This window comes from Bremia lactucae (genome assembly GCF_004359215.1).
Source record: "Bremia lactucae strain SF5 chromosome Unknown BlacSF5_NotPlaced_169_SHOA01000113.1_291909bp, whole genome shotgun sequence".
Lineage (NCBI taxonomy): Eukaryota > Oomycota > Peronosporomycetes > Peronosporales > Peronosporaceae > Bremia > Bremia lactucae.
Window position 1 is genome coordinate 236,792 of NW_027152182.1, and position 20,640 is coordinate 257,431.

A 20,640-nucleotide genomic window follows, 5' to 3' on the forward strand; every position below is an offset into this window, starting at 1 on the left:
TATTGACGACGTTTTGCGCAGCGTGTGTGCTGAGACACCAAAGCGCTGGAGCTCAATGCTCCCAGTGGTGTAGTTTGCGTTACATAACGCTGTCCATGCCTCTACAGGCTATATTCCGTTCTATGTAAACGGTCTTACTCACCCACGCGTTCCATTAACATTACCACTGCGTGGTTCAGGGCTTTATGGGGGAGAATTAGCCGATAAGCTTGCTGATATCAGCCCTGCTACCGTTCGGAAACAAGTAAGCGAGTTTCTCGCGACGCTATTTAGTGCCTTAAGACACGTAAGGAATACGCTGCCTGATAGCCAAGAAAAACAAAAAAAGAACAAGCAGATGCCAAAGGCAGAAGCTGTATTAATTCTTATGTGGTTGGAGACCGAGTTTTATTTAACGCTTAAAAACCTACCTACCAATTTGGTTTCCGCGGTCTTCAAGACCAAATTTGCGCCAGCGCTTTATTGGACCATTTACGGTCGTGGCCAACAAGGGCCTAGTTTACACGCTAAACCTTCCTAGCAAGCTGCGTACAGACCCAATGTCTTACGTTGGCTTGCTTAAGCCATATCGGGACCCTTCAGACGTGGAATTGAAGGCGCTTGCGCCGAGACAGGCGGTCGTGCCGCAGATTGCTGCATCCTCACCAAGATATCCAACTGGCCCTCTAAATGAGGCTGATGACGCTCCAGCATCAAAAGACGGTCTCGAACCGCCTCAAAAGAGCTTTGAACTCGAGCAAGGACCTCACGAAGGAGTTGCACCTCGTGCCGTAGAGCATCAAATGCTTCCATCAAGATTTTGGCCCCCTCCCGCGCTGCTTGATGCGCGGGGGAACCTTCAGTTTCATGTGGAGAAACATTTAAAGCGACGTCGTCGTGAGGGTCAATACCAGTATCTGGTGAGTAGCTAAGGCGCCCCTCTTCTGAAGATTCTTGGGAGTTCGAGGTACCTCTTCGGCAAGATTGCCCGTACGCCGTTGACGTTTTTGAGCGCCAAGCTCAGGGTCAACTCGCGTCAAACGACGCTTCCCACTACTAAACGTGGGATTCGGTGGATCTATACCCTCAGTGAGGCTTCGATCCATGGTTGTACGGTCAATCGAAGCACTGAAATAACGGCTAGGCCTTTTTTCGTTTTAAGGCATAAATGCCGAACGTAACTGGCCTTTGGCCTTAAGCTTAGCGAAATCGAAGCGAAGCTTCCGTTCCAACGAACATCACCTCGATCCGCAGACTCTTTGATATTCCAGATATTACGAAGTCGGCGGGCCCGATGGACTTAGGCCTTACATGATACTTCGTTTTCACTCCTTGTTTCGTTCGGAAACTAAACGATCGGAATTTTCCTCATGGAGATTACCGAAGCCCCACGGGCTTGATCACGTAAACGCGTCAGATACTGGCTTTGCGTCATTACCTTTGGCGTAAGGTATTGCTCATGAAGAGTGTCGCGGGCACCGATCTCCTCCGGCGTCCTCTCCGGGTCACCAGAGATCCAGATGGCCAAGCTATGACCCGCTATCTCTTTGAGACGCTCGTCCGCACTAAGCGGAGTGAATCTATATTCACCATGAGCTTTAGCTTTCGCTATCTCGGCAGCTCGACGACGAGCTTTTACCTATATGAGGATTACCCGCTCTTACTCTTCATCGAGCGAATTCGTAATGATGTTGGACTCAAGGTCTCGTGTCCTGCTCAATGCAGTTAAGACATCAGCGGCACCACGTTCTTGGAACGGATTCAGGGCCCGTCGACGTTCATTGGGAGGAGAAGGCGTGAAAAAAAACGACGCTCTTTCTCCTCCCCCTCCTCTGATGGAGAGCGGCTTACAATGTTCACCATTCCCTCATCGTCGAGGAAGGTGCTAAGATTCTGTGACTGACGCTTGATTCTCATGAGACAAAGGACAGAAAAATACAACCGAATAGTTAGCTGTTTCGTTTCCAACCTCAGAGAGGAAATGAAGCGAATGCTGTCACTCGGTGTCAACAGTCTTATGGGGAGGGTGTAATGGGGCACCCATCGGTTGGAGAACCGTTGTTGTGGTACATTTACTTTATGGGTAAAATACCCTTTTATCTAATTTCAAAATAGTTAGTTACTTAAATCCCATTTATTATGGATAACAAATATGGTCGCCGCCTGATTATATCTGGCGGCCAAAATCTGTTTTAATTTATGCTAGGGTAAGATTTTTAGATTTATTAAATAATTAAATAAAGTGCAGTTCCCCTTTTGATCTTAAAGCGTTATGTGCCTTCCTAAGGCTTGCGCATTGATCTGTAAGAGATAGAATCCTTTCTAAGGTATATCCTCTTGGGCACTAGTTGCCACTTGATTCTACGAACCCCTGAATCCCTTATACTAGGATTCCTTTAGCTTTAATAGGTTGTACAACTCCCTGAGTGTTAGACCCATTAGTTCAATTGAACGAAGTGACTCTCTGAGTCTGAAAGTCTTCCTCTGACTTTAGGAGCGAGGTAGCTCCGCTACATAATATCTTATTGCATCAATAATACCAAATTTGGTATTATTGGAACTATTTGAGTCAAAATTAATAAAGATAATAATTTGTACTTCTTTATTTATTTCCTCTTACAGGAAATGATAATTGTTATTCCTCTTATAGGAAATATTGATTATTTGATGGGCACTTATGATATACAGTAGAACCCCTCTAAAGTAATACGCTCTAAAGTAATAATACGTCCTAAGTAATAAAATTTCGTGGTCGCGAGTTGGGACTTAAGGTTAAAGTAATATTTTGCCAAAGTAATAAAGTAATATTTTTTAAAGTCCCACTATTAGTAGACACATACCCCAAAAGTAATATATTAAGTTGTATCTAAAAAAATTTTTTTTTCAAATAACTATACTTTTTTTGCCGCTTTTGAGAGAAATCGATGGAGAGTGACTTGCTTCTTTCCAGTAATCTGTATCCTTTCAAAATCGTCCAAAACTTCATTCAGTTTCCTGTGAGTCGTGGAAGTATCACACTCCCTCTGCATGAAGTACAGTTTACACAACCTTATTGCATCAAGGACGTCCTTGGCTTTCATGGGGGCTGGCACTTCGCTATCATCCGCATCGGAAATCCCTCCTTCCACTTCTACAGGCAAAGACAATCCATGTTCTTCCATTGTTACTGCCACAATGTCTTCTACGTCAGGACTATAGGCGACCTCTCTCTCCAAGGGGTTGTTGAGGCTGGCGTTGATGTCCATTGGATTGCGGTACAGTTGATCATTCTGTAACATCAGGTCATCTGCAACATTTGCGGGGGGTTCGGTCGCCCTAGCAGGAACTTGGATGTTCAAGCTTGATGTCCGAATTTTGCAGTGATTAAAACAATTACGAATAGTTTCCTTGGTCACCATATTCCAGGCCTCCACAGCCCACACCATCGCCTTCAAAACATCCACTTTTTTATGCGCTTCCACATTGTCAAGTGTTTCATCCAGCTCCAATGCTCTTAGCAAGTTGCGATTGAAAATTTTCCTGTAAAAGGCCTTCAAAGTTCGAATAATGCCTGCATCACAAGGCTGAATTCGGGAAGTTGTGTTGGGCGGCAGGTAAAGGATTTTAACATTGGCCAGCTCCGGCAAGCTGTCAATTGGAACATGAGCAGGACAATTGTCCATAATCAGCAGCACCTGTCTTCTCCCCATCCTCCGATTAAACCATTGTAGCCATTCCAAAAACAATACACTGTTCATCCAAGCCTTCGGGTTTGCCCTGTAGTGGCAGCCAAGGTTCTGACGATTGATATTTTTACGACAACGGGGATTCAAGTATTTCCCAATCACCCAAAGTGGGACACGATCTGAGCCATCTCCGTTGGCACAAACAACAAAAGTTAGCCGTTCCTTGTGCTGCTTGCGGCCTCCAGTTGCTTCGTTGCAAGTGAACGATCAGCCTAAAGTGAGGAGGCAATAAATTTTAGTATTTGAAGTTGCTTCCAAAGTGATTTCAACTGGCCCCGACATACCTGAAGTCGGTAAAACAAACCCGTTTCATCCATATTGTAGATATCCTTCCATTCATACTGATCCAAAACTTCTCGAATTGCGGGTAAGGATTGCTCGAGTATCTCCATGTTAACCGAACCGCTCTCTCCATGTCTCACTCGCTCTTTGATTCCATATCAAGCTTTGAACCTGTTCAACCAGCCATTGGAGAATTGAAACGTATTTGTGTCTTGATCGGGGTACAGTCTCTCCAAAAAAATCCTCCCCTTTTCTTTATAAAGTTCACCCGAGAGATCCATGACATCTTCGTAAGTTCGCACATATTTTTAAAGTGCCTCTTCCATGAGAGGGTATTCTACAGTCTTCTGACGCTTCGCATCCATACTAATTTTTGCTCCGTCTCCTGCACCAGCTTTTTCACCTTGGGAGATCCAGTGCTCCTGCTGCTTGAGAATCTTGGAAATCGCAGCTTGACTGACAGTCATGCCAAATTTCTTTACCACCCATTGTGCAATATCCTTCTGTGTTCCACTGGTATCACGCTTCCTTTTACTGATAGCTGTGCGGATTTCATTAGTGATAGGAGCATGAGCAACCTTCAGGTGTGCTTTCGCCATTTTTTGTGTTAAGTTTGCAGTTCTTGCTTAGACGTTTAGATTTGCCGTTCCCGTTCTGTACTTCTTATAAATATTTTAGTTTAGTTAAAGTGTCAAAGTTGAAGCTTCACGTCGAGGGTTAGGGTTAGGTAATGCGTCAGCTGCACATTGAGCTTCCTAAACGAAAATTTTCTGGAGAGAAGAGGTTGGCATCTAAAGTAATAAAACGCATAAAGTAATATCACTTTTCGGTCCTAAGAGTATTACTTTAGAGGGGTTCTACTGTTCTTTTTTCAGGAAGTTGGATGATTGACGGTAGATTTTGATGCTGCCAGTACTGCGCGAAGATTTCAACGTTGCTGATCGTACACGGAGATTTCGACGTTGATATATTTAATAGGCTGTAATTATGACATTTGATTGGCTAATAAATCGATGGGTGAGTTTAGGAAAAAGCGAGGGTGAGTTAAGGAATTCCCTATGGATATTGTTCAATAAGAGGCGACTGTTGTATAATATGTGACTTTTACTTTTATCGGAAATGTGGATAAACTCTTTAAATGAACCCAATCTCGTTAGCTTAAGACCAATCAGATAGAAGTATTTTTTAAAAAATGTCGACCAACGTTGAAGCGGTTGTAGCAGAGCTGAAGCTGTTGGCACCGCGACTGCACGAATACGATCCTGCCGACGTTTCGTGGCAAAAAGTTTGATTGTCCTTTTCCACTAAATGCGCTTGAAGACTTGACAATATTATCTATCGCATTTACCTGCAGGCCGAGAAGGTAGCTCTAGAGGCTCGTGACCACTTTGAAAATCTACTTCGTTCGCCAGAGGGAGTAGCAAAGCTCCGTGGCAGCGGTATCTTGCAGGAGATTAAGAATTTAATTCCCGATGTGAGCATGAATTATACGGTTGACAAGGAGGAGAAACTGATGGCTCGATTATCTCTCTAAGGTTACCCGAGAAAAGATTGCGGATCTCAAAGTGTCCGATTTTGTGCTGGGTATGATTTTTGAAGGGCCTTTTATGGTTTTCGAGAGCATCTTCCGCGGATTTGGCGCTGAGGTCTGAAAGATATTTGCCACCCTATAAAAAGCTGGGGGTGATATTAATTCTACACATCAGTATGGAAAAGAATTGTCACTGGAAGCGCGGAAGAGCTCTAACCTCATTAAGTCATCTTTTGTGAGTGCTCTAAGCTTTACTCTTCGTATAATACAACTGACGTCAAAAATGTAGGTTTACGGCGAGATTCTCTTTTTCCCATTCGCCGACATCATCCGCTGGGTGGCCCCATTCCTGCCAGAGTTTGCCGTCTTTTACGACCTGGTAAGCCAAAAAATAGTGTCATTGATGACGTCTTGCTAATTAAATTTTTCTGTGCCTTTTAGGGATCAGGAACGGGCAAAGCTGTTCTTGCAGCGAGTTTGGTCCATCCATTTGACCAAGCCATCGGAATCGAGCTGCTTAAGGTAGGCAAATGTATGATGGTATCGACTCGTGTGAGGCTCCTTTTTTATACACTTTTCTATTCAGCCTCTTGTCCGCTGTGCTGAAAAGCGCAAAGCGGCCTTAGAGAAAATTAAGTCTCCGCTCTTAAAAACGGATATTGACTTTATAACCGGCAGTTTTTCAACTACAAATTGGGACAATGGAGATGTGATTTTTTGTCATGGCACGTGCTTCAGCGATCAGTATGAATTAACATTTTGCTTTCAACCATGCAACATTTTATCAAGTTGCGTATTCTTACTTCAGGGAGTGGAATAAGATTATTGTAGCGGCCGAAAGACTAAAGCAAGGCGCATTTTTTATATCCACAACTCATGTGCTTCAGACGGGGCTCTTTGAAGTGGTCAAGACCTATAACTTCACGATGAGCTGGGGAACTGCTACGGTTTACATCCATGTACGTTTTCATCTCACCGCTAGCATGGAATGAATTATCATTTCGCTTCTTGTCGTGGTCACTATTAGCGCCGACGCAAAATTGGCCGCTGGGCTGCACAAATGTTGCGAGGAGGTCGATCAGTACGCACCGATTTGATGCGACAGCAACAAATGTCCACTGGTCAGCCTTAAATGCAAAACATAAACCTTTAATACAAGTTGTTGTGAGGTAATATTTGATTTTGTAATTTACGATGCGTGTAGGTAATTAGAGTCAAACTTAACAATAGCTTTCTACTTGTTTTTGTTAACTGTCAGCAATCTACTCTATGGCAAAAAGCAAAAAATCTACCTTTTCTTGTTTTGCGAAATCTTCTTGTGTCGCTTCTTCACGTGCTTCGGTATTTTTGTCTGACGTTTCGTCTTTTTCTCTTCCTTGGATTCTTGCTTGCGTATTTTTTTGTTAAGTTTGTCCCGAGCCTTTTGCTTTTCCCGTTCCTCACGCTTTTCTTGCCGAAATGCAGACCGCTGCTCGTCGGTGAGATGCGTCTCTGATAGTAATTCTCTTATATCTTCCTCTTCAGAATCATTCTCGCTGTCAGAAGATTCATCAATAGGAGTTTCCGCTTCTTTTTCGTCCCTTTCTTCGCAAGAGCTAATGTCCTGTTCGTCTTCTTCATTTAAAAGATCCATAACACGCATACCCCTCATAACCGGTGCAGGTGTAACACCACGCTCAGCTTCTAGACGCGAAATGGCCGTAACTAATGACTTTTCCATTGTGCCCTCTTGGTAAGCCAGCTGTTCACGCTCAGAGTGCAGCACCTCACCCAGTGAGCGAGGAATAAACGTACTCATAAATACCGCTTCGTCCACTTGCTCTTCATTCGTTCGCTCAATCGGCCGATCTGCAATCAAGCACTGAATAGCTTCCAGACGGTCATCCACACCCTCGTCAGCTATGCGCGGGTCTGTGACAAAGTCAAACAGCTCTTGTGTAGTCATAGGATTTAAGGCGCCAGTCTTCCGAAAGAAGTCTGCAATGTTACGACAATCCTTACGCAAAAAGTCATTGGCGCTCGGGTGCTCGTGCTCAACGGACTGCGACACATCGATAAAAAAGAGTTTTGTCTGGTAGTACAATATATTGTACTCACTTAAGTCACCGTGCACCAAGTGACACTTTTGGTACATGGTGCGCATCATTTTGATGCAAGAGATGTAGCATTCTCGGTAGCGACTGTCGCTAATCTTGGCGTCTTTCAGGCGCGGAGCAGCCCAGCCGTCTTGACCAATAAAGTCCATGAGCAGCACGTGTGAGCGCAGCAATAGTGGCGCGGGACAATTGATATCGGCATCGTGGAGGCGGCGTAAGTTGCGCATCTCCTTTTCAGCCCAAAGTTTTACCATCTTGCGAGGGTTACTCTTCGAGTAACCGTGGCGAAAGCGGAATTCGCCTGATACATACTTCTCACGGTCTTTAAACACTAGAATAGAAGTCTTGTAGACCTTAATAGCGCCCTCGCGGCCATTAGGTAGTCGTGCATGGTATACGTTTGCTTCCTTGCCCGTACTTAAGCAGCCATTAATCTCCGTGACGATGCCGTAATTTAGCATCTTATACAGAATCATACGGGTGCGCGGGTCCAGCACTTGTTCTGTCGTGGCTCGATCGTCACGACCAGTATGGCGCGTGCGCCCACTCTCCTCGTCGCGCAACGAGCGCATAAGCTGATTCTCGGCCACCTTTGACAGGCAAAAGTCGTCATCGCCCTTCATGTTGAGGCTTTTGCACTGTAACCAACCGCAATTACGTAAAAAGAGTATTTTACACTAATGCAACTCCGAGATTAATTTTTATCATGGATGAGGAAAAGGTGCAGGCGTACGCGGATGTAGCGGCACAGATGATGGAGCTACATGCATCTATCGCCCTGCTGGCGCAGAATGTGGAGAAAATGGCGCGCACTGATGAGGAGGTTACCTCTATGACGCGCATCTTTAATGGCGTGTACGCATACTTCGCGAAAATACAGGCTCGATATTGTGTGAACTCATTGTTATTTGTAGATTTAACAATGCGGCGCAGCAAACGAACTATCGAGACTCTTCGCCAATAGAATAAGCTTTAATAGTTTACACAACTAGCAAGAAGCAATCGGCTGAGAAGAATGTTTTGCTCATACCGCGACAAAACACCTTTGCTGTTTTATTTTTTGTTACGATACAAGTCTGTGCGTTATCGGATACAGGAGTACGCAGCAAGTTGCGGCGTGGTGGCATTAGGAATGGCCCAATTAAAGATATTACTTTCCCGCGGCGCATAAACTTTAATCTGTCGGACGTGCGTATCGCGCCCGTTCTGGTGCATCGCGAGAATGGCGATTTGCAAGTAGAATGTCCGCAGCTGATAGTAGAAGCAGTACACAATAATCATCAATAATTGTTCCTAGATCAGTTTTTACCACCCGACCTGACTCAATCCATTATCCATATACAACGGAATCGAAACCCATCCGTTGGGTTCCACAATGTGCTGCACGTGGATCTCTTTCAAGTCGTGCGCCGTAGAACCACTCCGTATAGCAATTTTTTTGGGCGTGTAGCTCTCGTCAAGCTTGTAGTCCAAATACAGCGCTACCTCCTTGATAGTCGTTTTGCGCGAAAAGTGGATGTTGATTAGATGCGGCTGCAAGCCGTCCGATTGCCAGTACGTGTCCATGCTGTCTGGAAAATGTAGCCATAATCACAGCAAGCTATCAAAATGTGTTGCGCTCAAGACTGATTAAAGAAGGCAATGTGCGCACTGTCACGCAACTGATCGATACCGTTGCCAGGTTTGGCTGATGATAGCGACCATGTCGCATCGTCTCCGACTTCGCGCCTTTCTTGGGCTGTAGTCACCATAGTGATTGATGTAGGGTGACAGGAAAGATTATTAAGTCATTCCTATAATTAGCATTATTGGTTTTGATCAAAATACCGATTTTATCTGCATTATGATTTTTATCAAAAAACACTGATTTTATTTTCATTCTTACCTTTTGACCAGAATCAAGACGATCCGGAGACAGTTGGTCGGACGGAACGCGTAAACCGCGTCCACGAAGAGATACTTAAAGGTTACGTCCAATCGTATCCATATTGGAGCGAATTGCTACCGATTGCTTAATTCGCTATCAATAATCCGGTGCATGCGTCTACAACGCATGCCCACCCAGTTTAAGAGGGGGGGACTCGCAAGAGCAAAACCATCTCTAGCTCATGCTCATTCGCGTCGAAATTACCAACGACGCGAGTGATGTCGATGTCAAAGGAATCGACATCGAAGATGAGAAAGATCTGATGGCAGTGCGCACAAAGCGTGCTGAATAAGACAAAACAAATGAGTCAGCAGAAGAAATTCTGCTAATTCGAGAATCAATAATCCGTTTCGTTCAGGATTCCATTGCTAACGCAGAGGACCGTCAGATACGGAACGCAGACAAACATGGAAGAGCAAATGTTCATTTATTATAAATTAATAATCTAGTGCTACTCTCTACGGTAAACTTACCTAAGCGTGTAGTCACTAATGTGAGTAGCAGTAAACTACTACCAAAGTTCATTGGGCCTTTCCGTGTACTGCATCGCAGAGGTAATGCGTACACATTATAACTGCCACGAATGATGCGAACGCATCCTACGATTTTACGTTGGTCGACTCCGCCCGTACCATCAGTACGCAGTTTCTTCCGCGGACGGATCTGACCATCCCTTTCAAGAATATTCTTGTGATCACGAACTAGACTATCATGTTGAGTCTGAAGATTCTCATGGCGAATCCGACGTTCCTCGATATCGCGATGAGCTGACTACAGCTCTTCACGAAGAGTGTGATACTTCCGTTCGTACTCCAACATTGAGAACTCACTTTTCGAACGGTGTTTCAACCGTTCGATATAGTGAGCTTGCACCGTCTGCTCCAACAAGACGCTTACGCTTACCGCGCTCAGACTCTCCTCCAATACATGGAGGAAGTGGTCGAGTTTGTCGATCTTCGACTCTAGATCCGACACATAAGTCGAATCTAATTTATCCTTCTCCACCACAACCATTGGTGGATTGCCTCGGTGGTCAACGTTTCCTTGTGGATCGCATCGTAAACCACCGTGATGTGAAGGGGCAGCGAATGAGTTATCCTGTTCGCTGGCGCGGTTATCCATCTTCGCATAACAGCTGGGAGCCTCGATCCCAGCTTGTGGTTGACTCGTTCGTCAGTATGACGAGACCCATCCGATGAATCAGAAGGTCCATCGGAAAAACACGCGCCCCTGGCGCCTGTTAATCGTTTGCAAACGTCAATCGTATCGCGCATCACGATAGTGATGTGAGCTACTCCCCAGGGCGAAGAAAGGAAATAATCACCCCCTTTCACTCGTTTCGTGTTGTCGACAGAACACTGACAGGGGTCCCCCACGTGAGGCATGAAAGTCCTGCCCCACGAGACAACCGATACAGTTTATGTCTTGCACCGGTTTGGGCTCGTTTTTTAAACTTAACGCGAATCGCGTTAAGTTTTGAAGCCTCCGCGGTCCAGTCAGCACTGGTCGCGCGCAAAGAGAGAGTCAGATAAGACTTTATTACATGTTTTGTATTATTATATAATTAAACTAATAGAAAATCGACAGAAACATAATAACATATTTTTATTAAATACAGTCTACTTTTGACCCTCTTTGAAGCAAGTAATTAATAGAGAGCCTTCCTCTGCACGTACGAGTGTACATGAAGTGACGTGTGGCATCACTTGCACTGGAGCAAAGCAAAGTGGACTTGCACTGAAGCAGTACAAGTCGGCAGTGCACCTTTACAAATGGATTGTCTTGGTCTGCAATCGTCAGGAATGGCGATTGCATCAAGCTTTGCTTGATACTCTCAAAAGAATGCTGACAATCAGCGTTCCATGACTACGTTACATTATCTTCAACAGAGAAGATGTGGTGTCATTTCGGCATAATTGCGAAAGTAAGCTGTACCGGACTAAAGTCAGAGGAAGACTTTTTAGACTCAGAAAGTCTCTTAGTTCTGTAGAATTAATAGGTTTAACAAGTCAGGGAGTCGTACAAGGTATCAAAGCTTAATGAATCCTAGCTCAAGAAATTCATGGGTTTGCAGAACCAAGTGGCAACTAGTGCCCGAGAGCATATACCTTATAAAGGCTTCTATCTCTTACAGGTCAATGCGCAAGCCTTAGGAAGGCGCTTAACGCTTTAAGATTATAAGGGGAACTGCACTTTATTGAATCATATAATCAAAACCTTACCCTAGCTGATTTAAAAAAGATTTCGGCCGCCAGATCTATATCTAGCGGCGACCACATTTGTTACCCATAATAAATGGGTTTTAACTAATAAATTATTTTAGAATAGGATAAAATGGTATTTTACCCATAAAGTAAATGTACCACAACAACGGTTCTCCAGCCAATGTGTGCCCCATTACACCCTCCCCCATCAGGCTAGTGACAGCGAGTGACAACATTCGCTTCATTTTCTCTTTGAGGTTGGAACATAAACAGCGAACCGTTCGGTTGTGTTTCGCATTCCTTGGTCCCATGGCAATTAAGCTAAGTCACAGACTCTTAGCACCTTCCTTGACGATGCGAGAATGGTGGACTTTGAAAGTCACACTTTATCAGAGAAAGAAAAAACAAGACCGTCGCATTTACACGCCTTCTCCTCCAGATGAACGTCGGTGAACCTCGAATCCGTCCTTAGAACGTGGTGGCGGACACAGGACCCTGAGTCCAACATTATTTCGAATCCACTCGACGAAGAGCAAAAGCGGGCAAATCTCATAAAGGAACAAGATTTCCGTCGAGCTGCCGAGGTAGCGAAAGCTTAAGTCATAGATAATACAGATTTACCCCACTTAGTGCGGAAGAGCGTCGCAAAGATATCGCAAGTCACAGCTTGGCTATCTAGATCTCCGGTCCCACGGCGAGAATGCCGGAGGCGATCGCTGCTCGCGACACTCTTAATTAGCGATACCTTACGACAAAGATAATGAAGCGAGGTCGGTATCTGACGTGTTAACGTGATCAAACCCGTAGGGCTTCGGTGACCTCACTGAGAGAAATTCCGATCATTTTGTTTCCAAACGAAACAAGAAGTGAAAAAGAAGTCTCATTTGAGAACTGGGTTCATCGGGCCCCCCCGCCTTCGTAATATTTGAAATATCAGTCTGCGGATGCAGTTACGTTCGGCATTTAATCTACAAAACGAAAAAAGGTCTAGCCGATATTTCAGTGCTTCGGCTGACCGTGCAACCATGGATCGAAGCCGCACTGAGGCTATAGATCCACTAAATTCCACTTCTAGGGGAGAAGGCGTCGTTTGACGCGAGTTGACCCTGAGCTTGGCGCTCAAAAACGTCAACGGCGTACGGGCAATCTTGCCGAAGAGGTACCTCTAACTCCCAAGAGTTTTCAGAAGAGGGGTTCCTTAGCCACTCACCAGATACTGGTATTGACCCTCACGACGACGTCGCTTTAAAAGTTTCTCCACATGAAACTGAAGGTTCCCCCGCGTATCAAGCAGCGCGGGAGGGGGCCGAAATTTTGATGGAAGCATTTGATGCTCTACGGCACGAGGTGCAACTCCGTCGTGAGGTCCTTGCTCGGGTTGAGAGCTCTTCTGAGGCGGTTCGGGACCGTCTTTCGATGCTGGAGCGTCATCAGCGTCATTTAGAGGGCCAGTTGGATATCTTGGTGAGGATGCAGCAATCTGCGGCACGACCGCCTGTCTCGGCGCAAGCGCCTTCAAGTCCACGTAGAAAGGTCTTGATATGGCTTAAGCAAGCCAACGTATAACATTGGTTGTGTACGCAGCTTGCTAGGAAGGTTTAGCGTGTAAACTAGGCCCTTCTTGGCCACGACCGTAAATGGTCCAATAAAGCGTGAGCGCAATTTGGTCTTGATGACCGCGGAAACCAAGTTAGTAGTAGTTTTTTAGCGTTAAATAAAACTCGGTCTCCAACCACATAACAATTAATACAGCTTCTGCCTTTGGCATCTGCTTGTTCTCTTTTGTTTTTCTTGGCTATCAGCCTTCGTGCCACGTACGTGTCTTAAGACACTAAATCACGTTGCGAGAAACTCTCTTACGTGTTTCCGAATGATAACAGGGCTGATATTAGCAAGCCTATCGGCTAACTCTCCCCCACGAAGCCCTGATCCACACAGTGGAATCGTCAACGGAACCGCGGCATGCGCCTAGGGTTTAACCCGTTGGCAAGTTTCGCATGTGCGAACGTATATGCTGACCCATTTATAAAGTGTGGGGCCACCAAAAAATCTGGCTTACAGAGCCGTAGGTCTTTTCTCCACCGAGATGACCACCAAGGACAGTATCGTGTGCCTCATAGAGGATTCGATTCTTCAAATCCTCATCATGAGGTACAATGGTGCACGGAGGATCAGCAGCGTTCGTGCAATAAAGCAACAGGTCGTTATCGATAGATGTAACCTTCCATGCAAACGTGCCGACAATTTTAAACCCTATTCAGTGACTTTAAGAGCTCGTAGCAGAGCTACACACTGTTCATCCTTAATGTAAGCCGAGCCGATTAATTCAGTAATAGGCGACATTACAGGCAATAAATGAGAGAGCGTGATAACGCATCAGCCAAAGCATTCTGCTTGCCAGGCTTATACTTCACCTCGAAGTTGTATATCGCGAAAAAGGATTGCCATCGGGCCATTCTCTGTGAGAGATGGGGCGGCATAGGCGCAGTGCGTAATGACGCGTGATCTGTATATATCACAAACGGCATAGAGCCGAGCAGATGAACTCTGAATTTGACGAGAGCGTACTTCATTGCAAGTAACTCTTTGTCATGAACTGGGTAGTTCTTTTCCGCAGCTTTAAGCTGTCTAGGCTTGAACGCAATAACACGTTCATGCCCATCAACATCTGTTTGTAACAGAGCACTGCCAATGGCAAAATCTGATGCGTCAAAGACGACATTGAAAGGCCAATTTGGCTTTGGCAGTGCCAGAATCGGGGCATGGATAAGACTATCCTTAACTGCTCGAAAAGCATTATTGTCGGTGCTAGTCCAGCACCATTCTGTATCCATTTTAAGGAGATTAGATAATGGCCTAGCCATATCAGCGTAAGTTCCGCTATATTTGTGTAAATAATTGGTGAGACTCAACCCCTTACGCAAATCCTTTTGGTTTTTAAGAACCGGCTCCACACGACTGTGGACAAATATGTAATCAAAATCAGTCTGTGCACAACCTCGATGAAGGCAGAACAGTTGCGTCACTAGAGAATTAAATGTCGCCGGGGCCTTGGAAAGCCCTTGTGGTATAACCAACCACTCCCACATCATACCGCTTTGGGTGTTGACCGCTATAAGTGGGATATCGCTAGCTCGGATGAGCAATTGGTAGTTACCATCGACTAAGTCAAGTGCACTGTACGTTGTACATCCCTCCATATTGTTCTGAAGATCATCCTTTCTAGGAATGGGGGTTTGTGCTGGTATAGTGGCAGCATTAAGCTTATTATAAGCATGTACATTGCGCCATGTGTCGGTGTCGAATGGGGAGATTTGCTCGATTTGCTCCCTTGTACCATTCCCGCCTCGTGCTTAGCACGGAAGAAATCGTCAATGACGTCACACTGTTCCCTTGGTAAAGGCCGCTGTCGTGTGACACAGTATTAAGTTTCCGGAACCAAGTCAATTTCATGACGGAAACCTCCATCCGGAGGTAAAACAGATGGTGGATTGGTACAATACCACATCTTCTAATTCCTTAATCAAGGAATAAAATGTTTTCGTAGATCTTTAAGGATCAATGACCCACTCCGCGGACTTAGCGCAGCTTTTGTGTCATCCAGACCACATCTTGGAATTCCTTAATCAAGGAATAAAAGGTTTTCGTAGATCTTTAAGAATTAATGACCCACTCCGCGGACTTAGCGCAGCTTTTGTGTCATCCAGGACAGCTTCGTCCAGAAGTGACGATGAGTTTAACTCAATCATAGGTTATATGACCACCATCTCAGATAAGTCGCCAGCCTTTAAGGCTCGGCCGCACTCATCGATAGATATTTTGTCTAGCTCTAAAAGAGTATGTAACAAAGGGATTGCCGCAAGGCTAACTTCTCCCTGAATTTTACTGATTACACCATTTACAAGCGTGTGTAATTGCTCACACGTATCACTTTGTGAGGGTATAACCGCTTCGCGTCTCCCCTGTCTTGGAGTAGAGACAATACTCCTCTTAGAGGCCAGGATATTCACGTCCCCGAATTTCTCAGCCTGTATTAATTCTATACCAGACATGGTGTCTAATTCGACATCCGGCAAGGAGTTAGGTTAATTAATTTCCTTTATAATCGAACGTTTACGTTTCGCTTCACGTGCATTAGAAGGGTTTGACACAAAATGCCCTGGCGAACCGCCAATAGTGTTATTATTGACACTTAGTATGGTGCCACCTCGGCCGACCCCACTCGGTGGACTTAAACGTGCCACTCCACGTATCTCAGGGATATTGCACCCTTGAGGTCCTAACTAACCGCCAATAGTGTCACTACCTGACACTCAGAATGGTGCCACCTCAGCTGATCATACTCGGTGGACTTAGACGTGGCACTCCACGTATCTCAGGAATATTGCACCCTTGAGGTCCTGGCGAACCGCCAATAGTGTCACCACTGACACTCTGAATGGTGCCACCTCAGCTGATCATACTCGTTGGACTTAGACGTGCCACTCCACGTATCTCAGGGATATTACACCCTTGATGATTTGGCCTTAGACCAACAATGCTTTCAGCATTCAGTGAATCATTATTACAACGTGTCACTCGATGGAGTACGTGCCGTTACACTTCCTTATCTTGAGTCGGGCTTAGAATTAATGTTTTTGACATTAGATTTTATTAACTCAGACATGCCAGTGTCTAAAACACTGACAGACTCAGTCAATGATTCGCGCCAATAGCGCTTTTGTTGCCTAGCAAAGGTGGTTTCATGACTCTCTAAACTTTGCGAGGAACATTGCGCGTGGCGCCTAAGGTCTTAGACCTCCACTCGATCTATGACTCATGGTGTTCTAACCAGGCCATACCTAAGATGAGATCATATCTCGAATCCAAATCAAGGACGAGACAGCGCTCCATACTGTCAAAGTCCAGAAACTTTATACCTAAGTCTAATAAAACATTGGGACAGTGACACGTCAAAAGGGGAACCGCACTTTATCTAATTAATTAAATCTAATAACCATACCTTAGCTAATTAAAATAGATATCGGCCGCCAGATTTATCTGTGGCGGTGACCTCATTTGTTTCCTATAATAAATGGGATTTAAGTAACTAACTGTTTTAGAATAGGATAAAGGGGCATTTTACCCGTAAGTAAATGTACCACAACAACAATTCTCCAACCGATGTGTGCCCCATTACACAGAGAGTCGTACAAGCTATTAAAGCTTAATGAATCCTAGTTCAAGGGATTCAGGGGTTCGGCAACTGGTGCCCAAGAGTATATACCTTAAAAAGGCTTCTATCTCTTACAGATCTATGCGGAAGCCTTAGGAAGGCATTTAACGCTTGATGGTCAAAAGGGGCACTGCACTTTATATAATTATTTAAATCTTAAAACCTCATCCTAGCTAATTAAAATAGATTTCAGCCGCCAGATTTATATGTGGCGGCGATCACATTTGTTACCCATAATAAATGGGATTCAATTAGCTACCTCTTTTAGAAGAGGATAAAAGGGTATTTAACCCATTAAGTAAATGTACCACAGCAACGGTTCTCCAACCGCCCCATTACAGTTGCAGTAAACAATCTACGTGCTAAGTACTAAAATATATGTTAATAATCTTAACCGCAATATTCGGGTAGTGATGCAGACGAGAGTCAACTGTAAAGGGGCACTACGACTTGTACTGCTTTAGTTGCGAGTGGTGCCTTACTTTATTTCACGTACACTAGTACGTGCAGAGGAAGACTTCTCTTTAAGGTAACTAGCTCAAAGAGGGTTAAATGAAAACTGAATTAATATAATTAAGTATCTCTTTTATCTATCTTGTAAATGCTAACTTAATTATAATCTAATACTAAACATGCAATTGAATTCTTATCTTATCCCAGTATCATCCCTGCTAATTGAAATGAACGTCTTATCTGTATCTCTCTTTTGTTTATCTCTACAGCTGATTAGTCTGCGGAATAAATAGATATAATCGTATATACCTATTTATGGATAAAAGTTCTGAACATTACTATATAAACTAATATCTCCCAAATATTATCTACCTTTTAGATAATATATTAATTAACAACCTTTAAGTGTTAATTTCATGTAAACATACACCCCGTTACATCAACCATATTTCGCCTCTTTTTAATTCGAAACAGATGATTGACCACAATTCTCTTCTTATAACAACAATCCAGTCCGAGGTCTCCTCAAAAGAAATGTACGAAATTTACGGCTCGACAAATGTATGTATGCTCAAATCACAATGCCATTCCAAAGCCAAGACTTCAGCTGAAAATACAATCATTACCAATCACGCCATATTCACACGAATGTGTTACTAAACGTTAGCAATTGCAGGCCTAAAATCGGTAACTTTAATGGTGTGGCTTGAGCTCACTTCGTCTTTTTTTTAATGTAAATGTGCCGGTATATGCAGCGACGTACCCAATACATTTTCTTTGTTGTGCATTTGCTTAGCAAATTCGAATGATCAGTAATATTAAAATTAAGGACCGTATCTTTTTTTTTCCAATGACCTTGGGTGGTGCAACTGTGCGTTTGAGCGACGGTTAATCAGACACTGTCGTGCTTGACAGTTATATTTAATCACTCTCTTTGTCAGATCAATTTTAAGGACGCCTAGCGTCTAATAATCTCGAGTTATCTTAAAATTGTGCATTAGACTTTCTTAGGTGCCCTGTTCTGTTAGGAAAATTAAAAGCAATTTGAACCATTGTACTCGACTAATCAACTAAGCATTCTGAGGCAGCCTCAAGACGAGATCGGTGTCAAGTGATGCAGTGGACTAGCCACGGCCACAAATTGCCTACGCCACGGGTGCATAATAAAGTCTTGCAGTCCACACGCGAGCCACGGTGTGTCCAGATCGATAAGTTTGCACAGAATATCTTGTGACCGTAAGATTTGCTGTAGCTCACAAAGTCGCACAGACCCATAGCGCAGTTACAAGATGTCGTTTCTCAACGCCAGAATCTGTGCAAGCAGCCAAGGTAAATAATGCTCAATTCTGGTCGCACTCCTTTAATTTTTCCAATTCCTAAGGGCATGGTATGTCTCCATATGAATGCTTTCTGCGTCATCGCAATTTGCAAATCAACTCTAGGTCGGTGATGACAGCAGTGCATGACATCATATATCGTCATCAGCAAGGATGCGTATTTCCCCGCAAAAGCCGATTACCAAGGCCTCACTATGAATGATGAGCTACTTAAAGGTTTTATTGGCAACCAGGAACTACTGCAATGTCGCTTTCCATTTGCGCATTTGCCGTCCATTAGCCACTCGTACTTACTACATAAGAGAAGAACACTATGTCGTCTGAGCTACTTCAGCGATACTACGAATGGGCTAATACCACCGAACTCAAACTGCTGGACTGGGTCGACCCTGAAGGAGGTTGGAAGGTCCATCCGTTGGCTAACTACCCACTTGCCAACTTCGCAAGCGTCTACGCAATTTGTATCGGATACCTAGTTTTCGTCATATTTGGCACGGTTAGTTCATTAATGCTTATTCCTGGCAACTTTATCTTACGTCGGATGCATCCATTAGGCTCTGATGAAGATGGGCATCCCTGCAATCAAGACCAGCCCTTTGCAATTTGTTTACAACCCCGTTCAGGTCATCGCTTGCTCATACATGTGTGTGGAAGCCGCCATTCAAGCATACCGCAACGGCTACTCACCATCGCCATGCAATGCTTTTAAAGCAGACGCCCCTGTCATGGGCAACGTGCTTTACCTCTTCTACCTTTCGAAGATGCTTGACATGTGCGACACAGTTTTTATTATTCTTGGCAAAAAATGGAAACAGCTTTCCATATTACACGTTTATCATCATGTTACCGTACTTTTCGTATACTACGTGACATTCCGCGCAGCTCAGGACGGTGACTCGTACGCAACCATTGTACTAAATGGATTTGTGCACACGATTATGTATACCTACTACTTTGTCAGCGCTCACACGCGCAACATTTGGTGGAAAAAGTACCTCACGCGCATACAGCTGATTCAGTTCGTGACAATGAACGTTCAAGGTTACCTGACGTATTCACGCCAGTGCCCAGGCATGCCACCCAAAGTACCGCTCATGTACCTAGTGTATGTTCAGTCGCTCTTTTGGCTATTCATGAACTTTTACATCCGCGCGTATGTATTCGGTCCCAAAAAGCCAACAATTGAGGAATTGAAGAAGAAGCTGTAAGGATTTCGTATAAGTCAGTATATCCAGTCTTCGTCAATTAGTTGTCTTGCCGTCTTCGTTCATATAATTTTGTGGTGCGCGTAATGTACATTTTTAATACAGTTTGCCATTTTCGTAAGGTATCAAAAACAAATGATCACTTAAAACAGTAGAGATAAGCATTATGGTCGTATTCGATTTTTTTGTGGCCGTTGCCGATTTCTTCCAGGCATTTTGCTCTAGAATGACAAACATTTCAGGTTGATGAGTTTCCTGTGTCAATCTTCTGGATACATGCGTTAATAAATGTAGCCATAATAGGTTCGGCAACGGCTGACAAAAACTCTGAAGCATATGTTTCATACCGACGAAGTTGGAGCTAGTATGGTGAGCGTAACAGGGTGTACCATAACATAAATATTATTGTTTATAAGAGGAACAATAAGGAAGTATAAATGATTTTCTTTATTCATAACATTTCCAGTATTGCCATTGTAACACATAAAGGTTGTTAATTAATATATTATCTAAAAAGTAGATAATATTTGGAGGATACTACTTTATATAGTAATGCTCAGAATTCTTATCCATAAATAGGTATAAACGATTATATCTATTTATTCCGCAGACAAATCAGCTGTAGAGATAAACAAAAGAGAGATACAGATAAGATAAGATAAGAATTCAATTGCATGTTTAGTATT

At 44.0% G+C, this 20,640-nt stretch overlaps 4 protein-coding genes across 4 annotated transcripts; 2 read left to right on the forward strand and 2 right to left on the reverse strand.

The window, feature by feature from the left end:
• Window positions 1-6,805: 6,805 nt before the first annotated feature.
• Window positions 6,806-8,236, reverse strand: CCR75_007438 (uncharacterized protein; the record flags this gene model as incomplete). The annotated part of the gene is made up of 1 exon (XM_067965499.1): window positions 6,806-8,236. One exon carries the CDS (start codon window positions 8,234-8,236, stop codon window positions 6,806-6,808), a length of 1,431 nt encoding a protein of 476 aa, XP_067817367.1.
• Window positions 8,237-8,250: 14 nt separating this feature from the next.
• Window positions 8,251-8,582, forward strand: CCR75_007439 (uncharacterized protein; the record flags this gene model as incomplete). The annotated part of the gene is made up of 2 exons (XM_067965500.1): window positions 8,251-8,468; window positions 8,528-8,582. The coding sequence occupies exons 1-2, from the start codon at window positions 8,320-8,322 to the stop codon at window positions 8,580-8,582; spliced, it is 204 nt and encodes a 67-aa protein (XP_067817366.1). The 5' UTR covers window positions 8,251-8,319.
• Window positions 8,452-9,287, reverse strand: CCR75_007440 (uncharacterized protein). The gene is made up of 2 exons (XM_067965501.1): window positions 8,931-9,287; window positions 8,452-8,864 (listed from the first exon to the last, which is right to left on the reverse strand). Exons 1-2 carry the CDS (start codon window positions 9,177-9,179, stop codon window positions 8,697-8,699), a joined length of 417 nt encoding a protein of 138 aa, XP_067817355.1. The 5' UTR covers window positions 9,180-9,287; the 3' UTR covers window positions 8,452-8,696.
• Window positions 9,288-18,870: 9,583 nt separating this feature from the next.
• Window positions 18,871-20,135, forward strand: CCR75_007441 (uncharacterized protein). The gene is made up of 2 exons (XM_067965502.1): window positions 18,871-19,245; window positions 19,304-20,135. Exons 1-2 carry the CDS (start codon window positions 19,063-19,065, stop codon window positions 19,955-19,957), a joined length of 837 nt encoding a protein of 278 aa, XP_067817356.1. The 5' UTR covers window positions 18,871-19,062; the 3' UTR covers window positions 19,958-20,135.
• The last annotated feature ends 505 nt before the right edge of the window (window positions 20,136-20,640 follow it).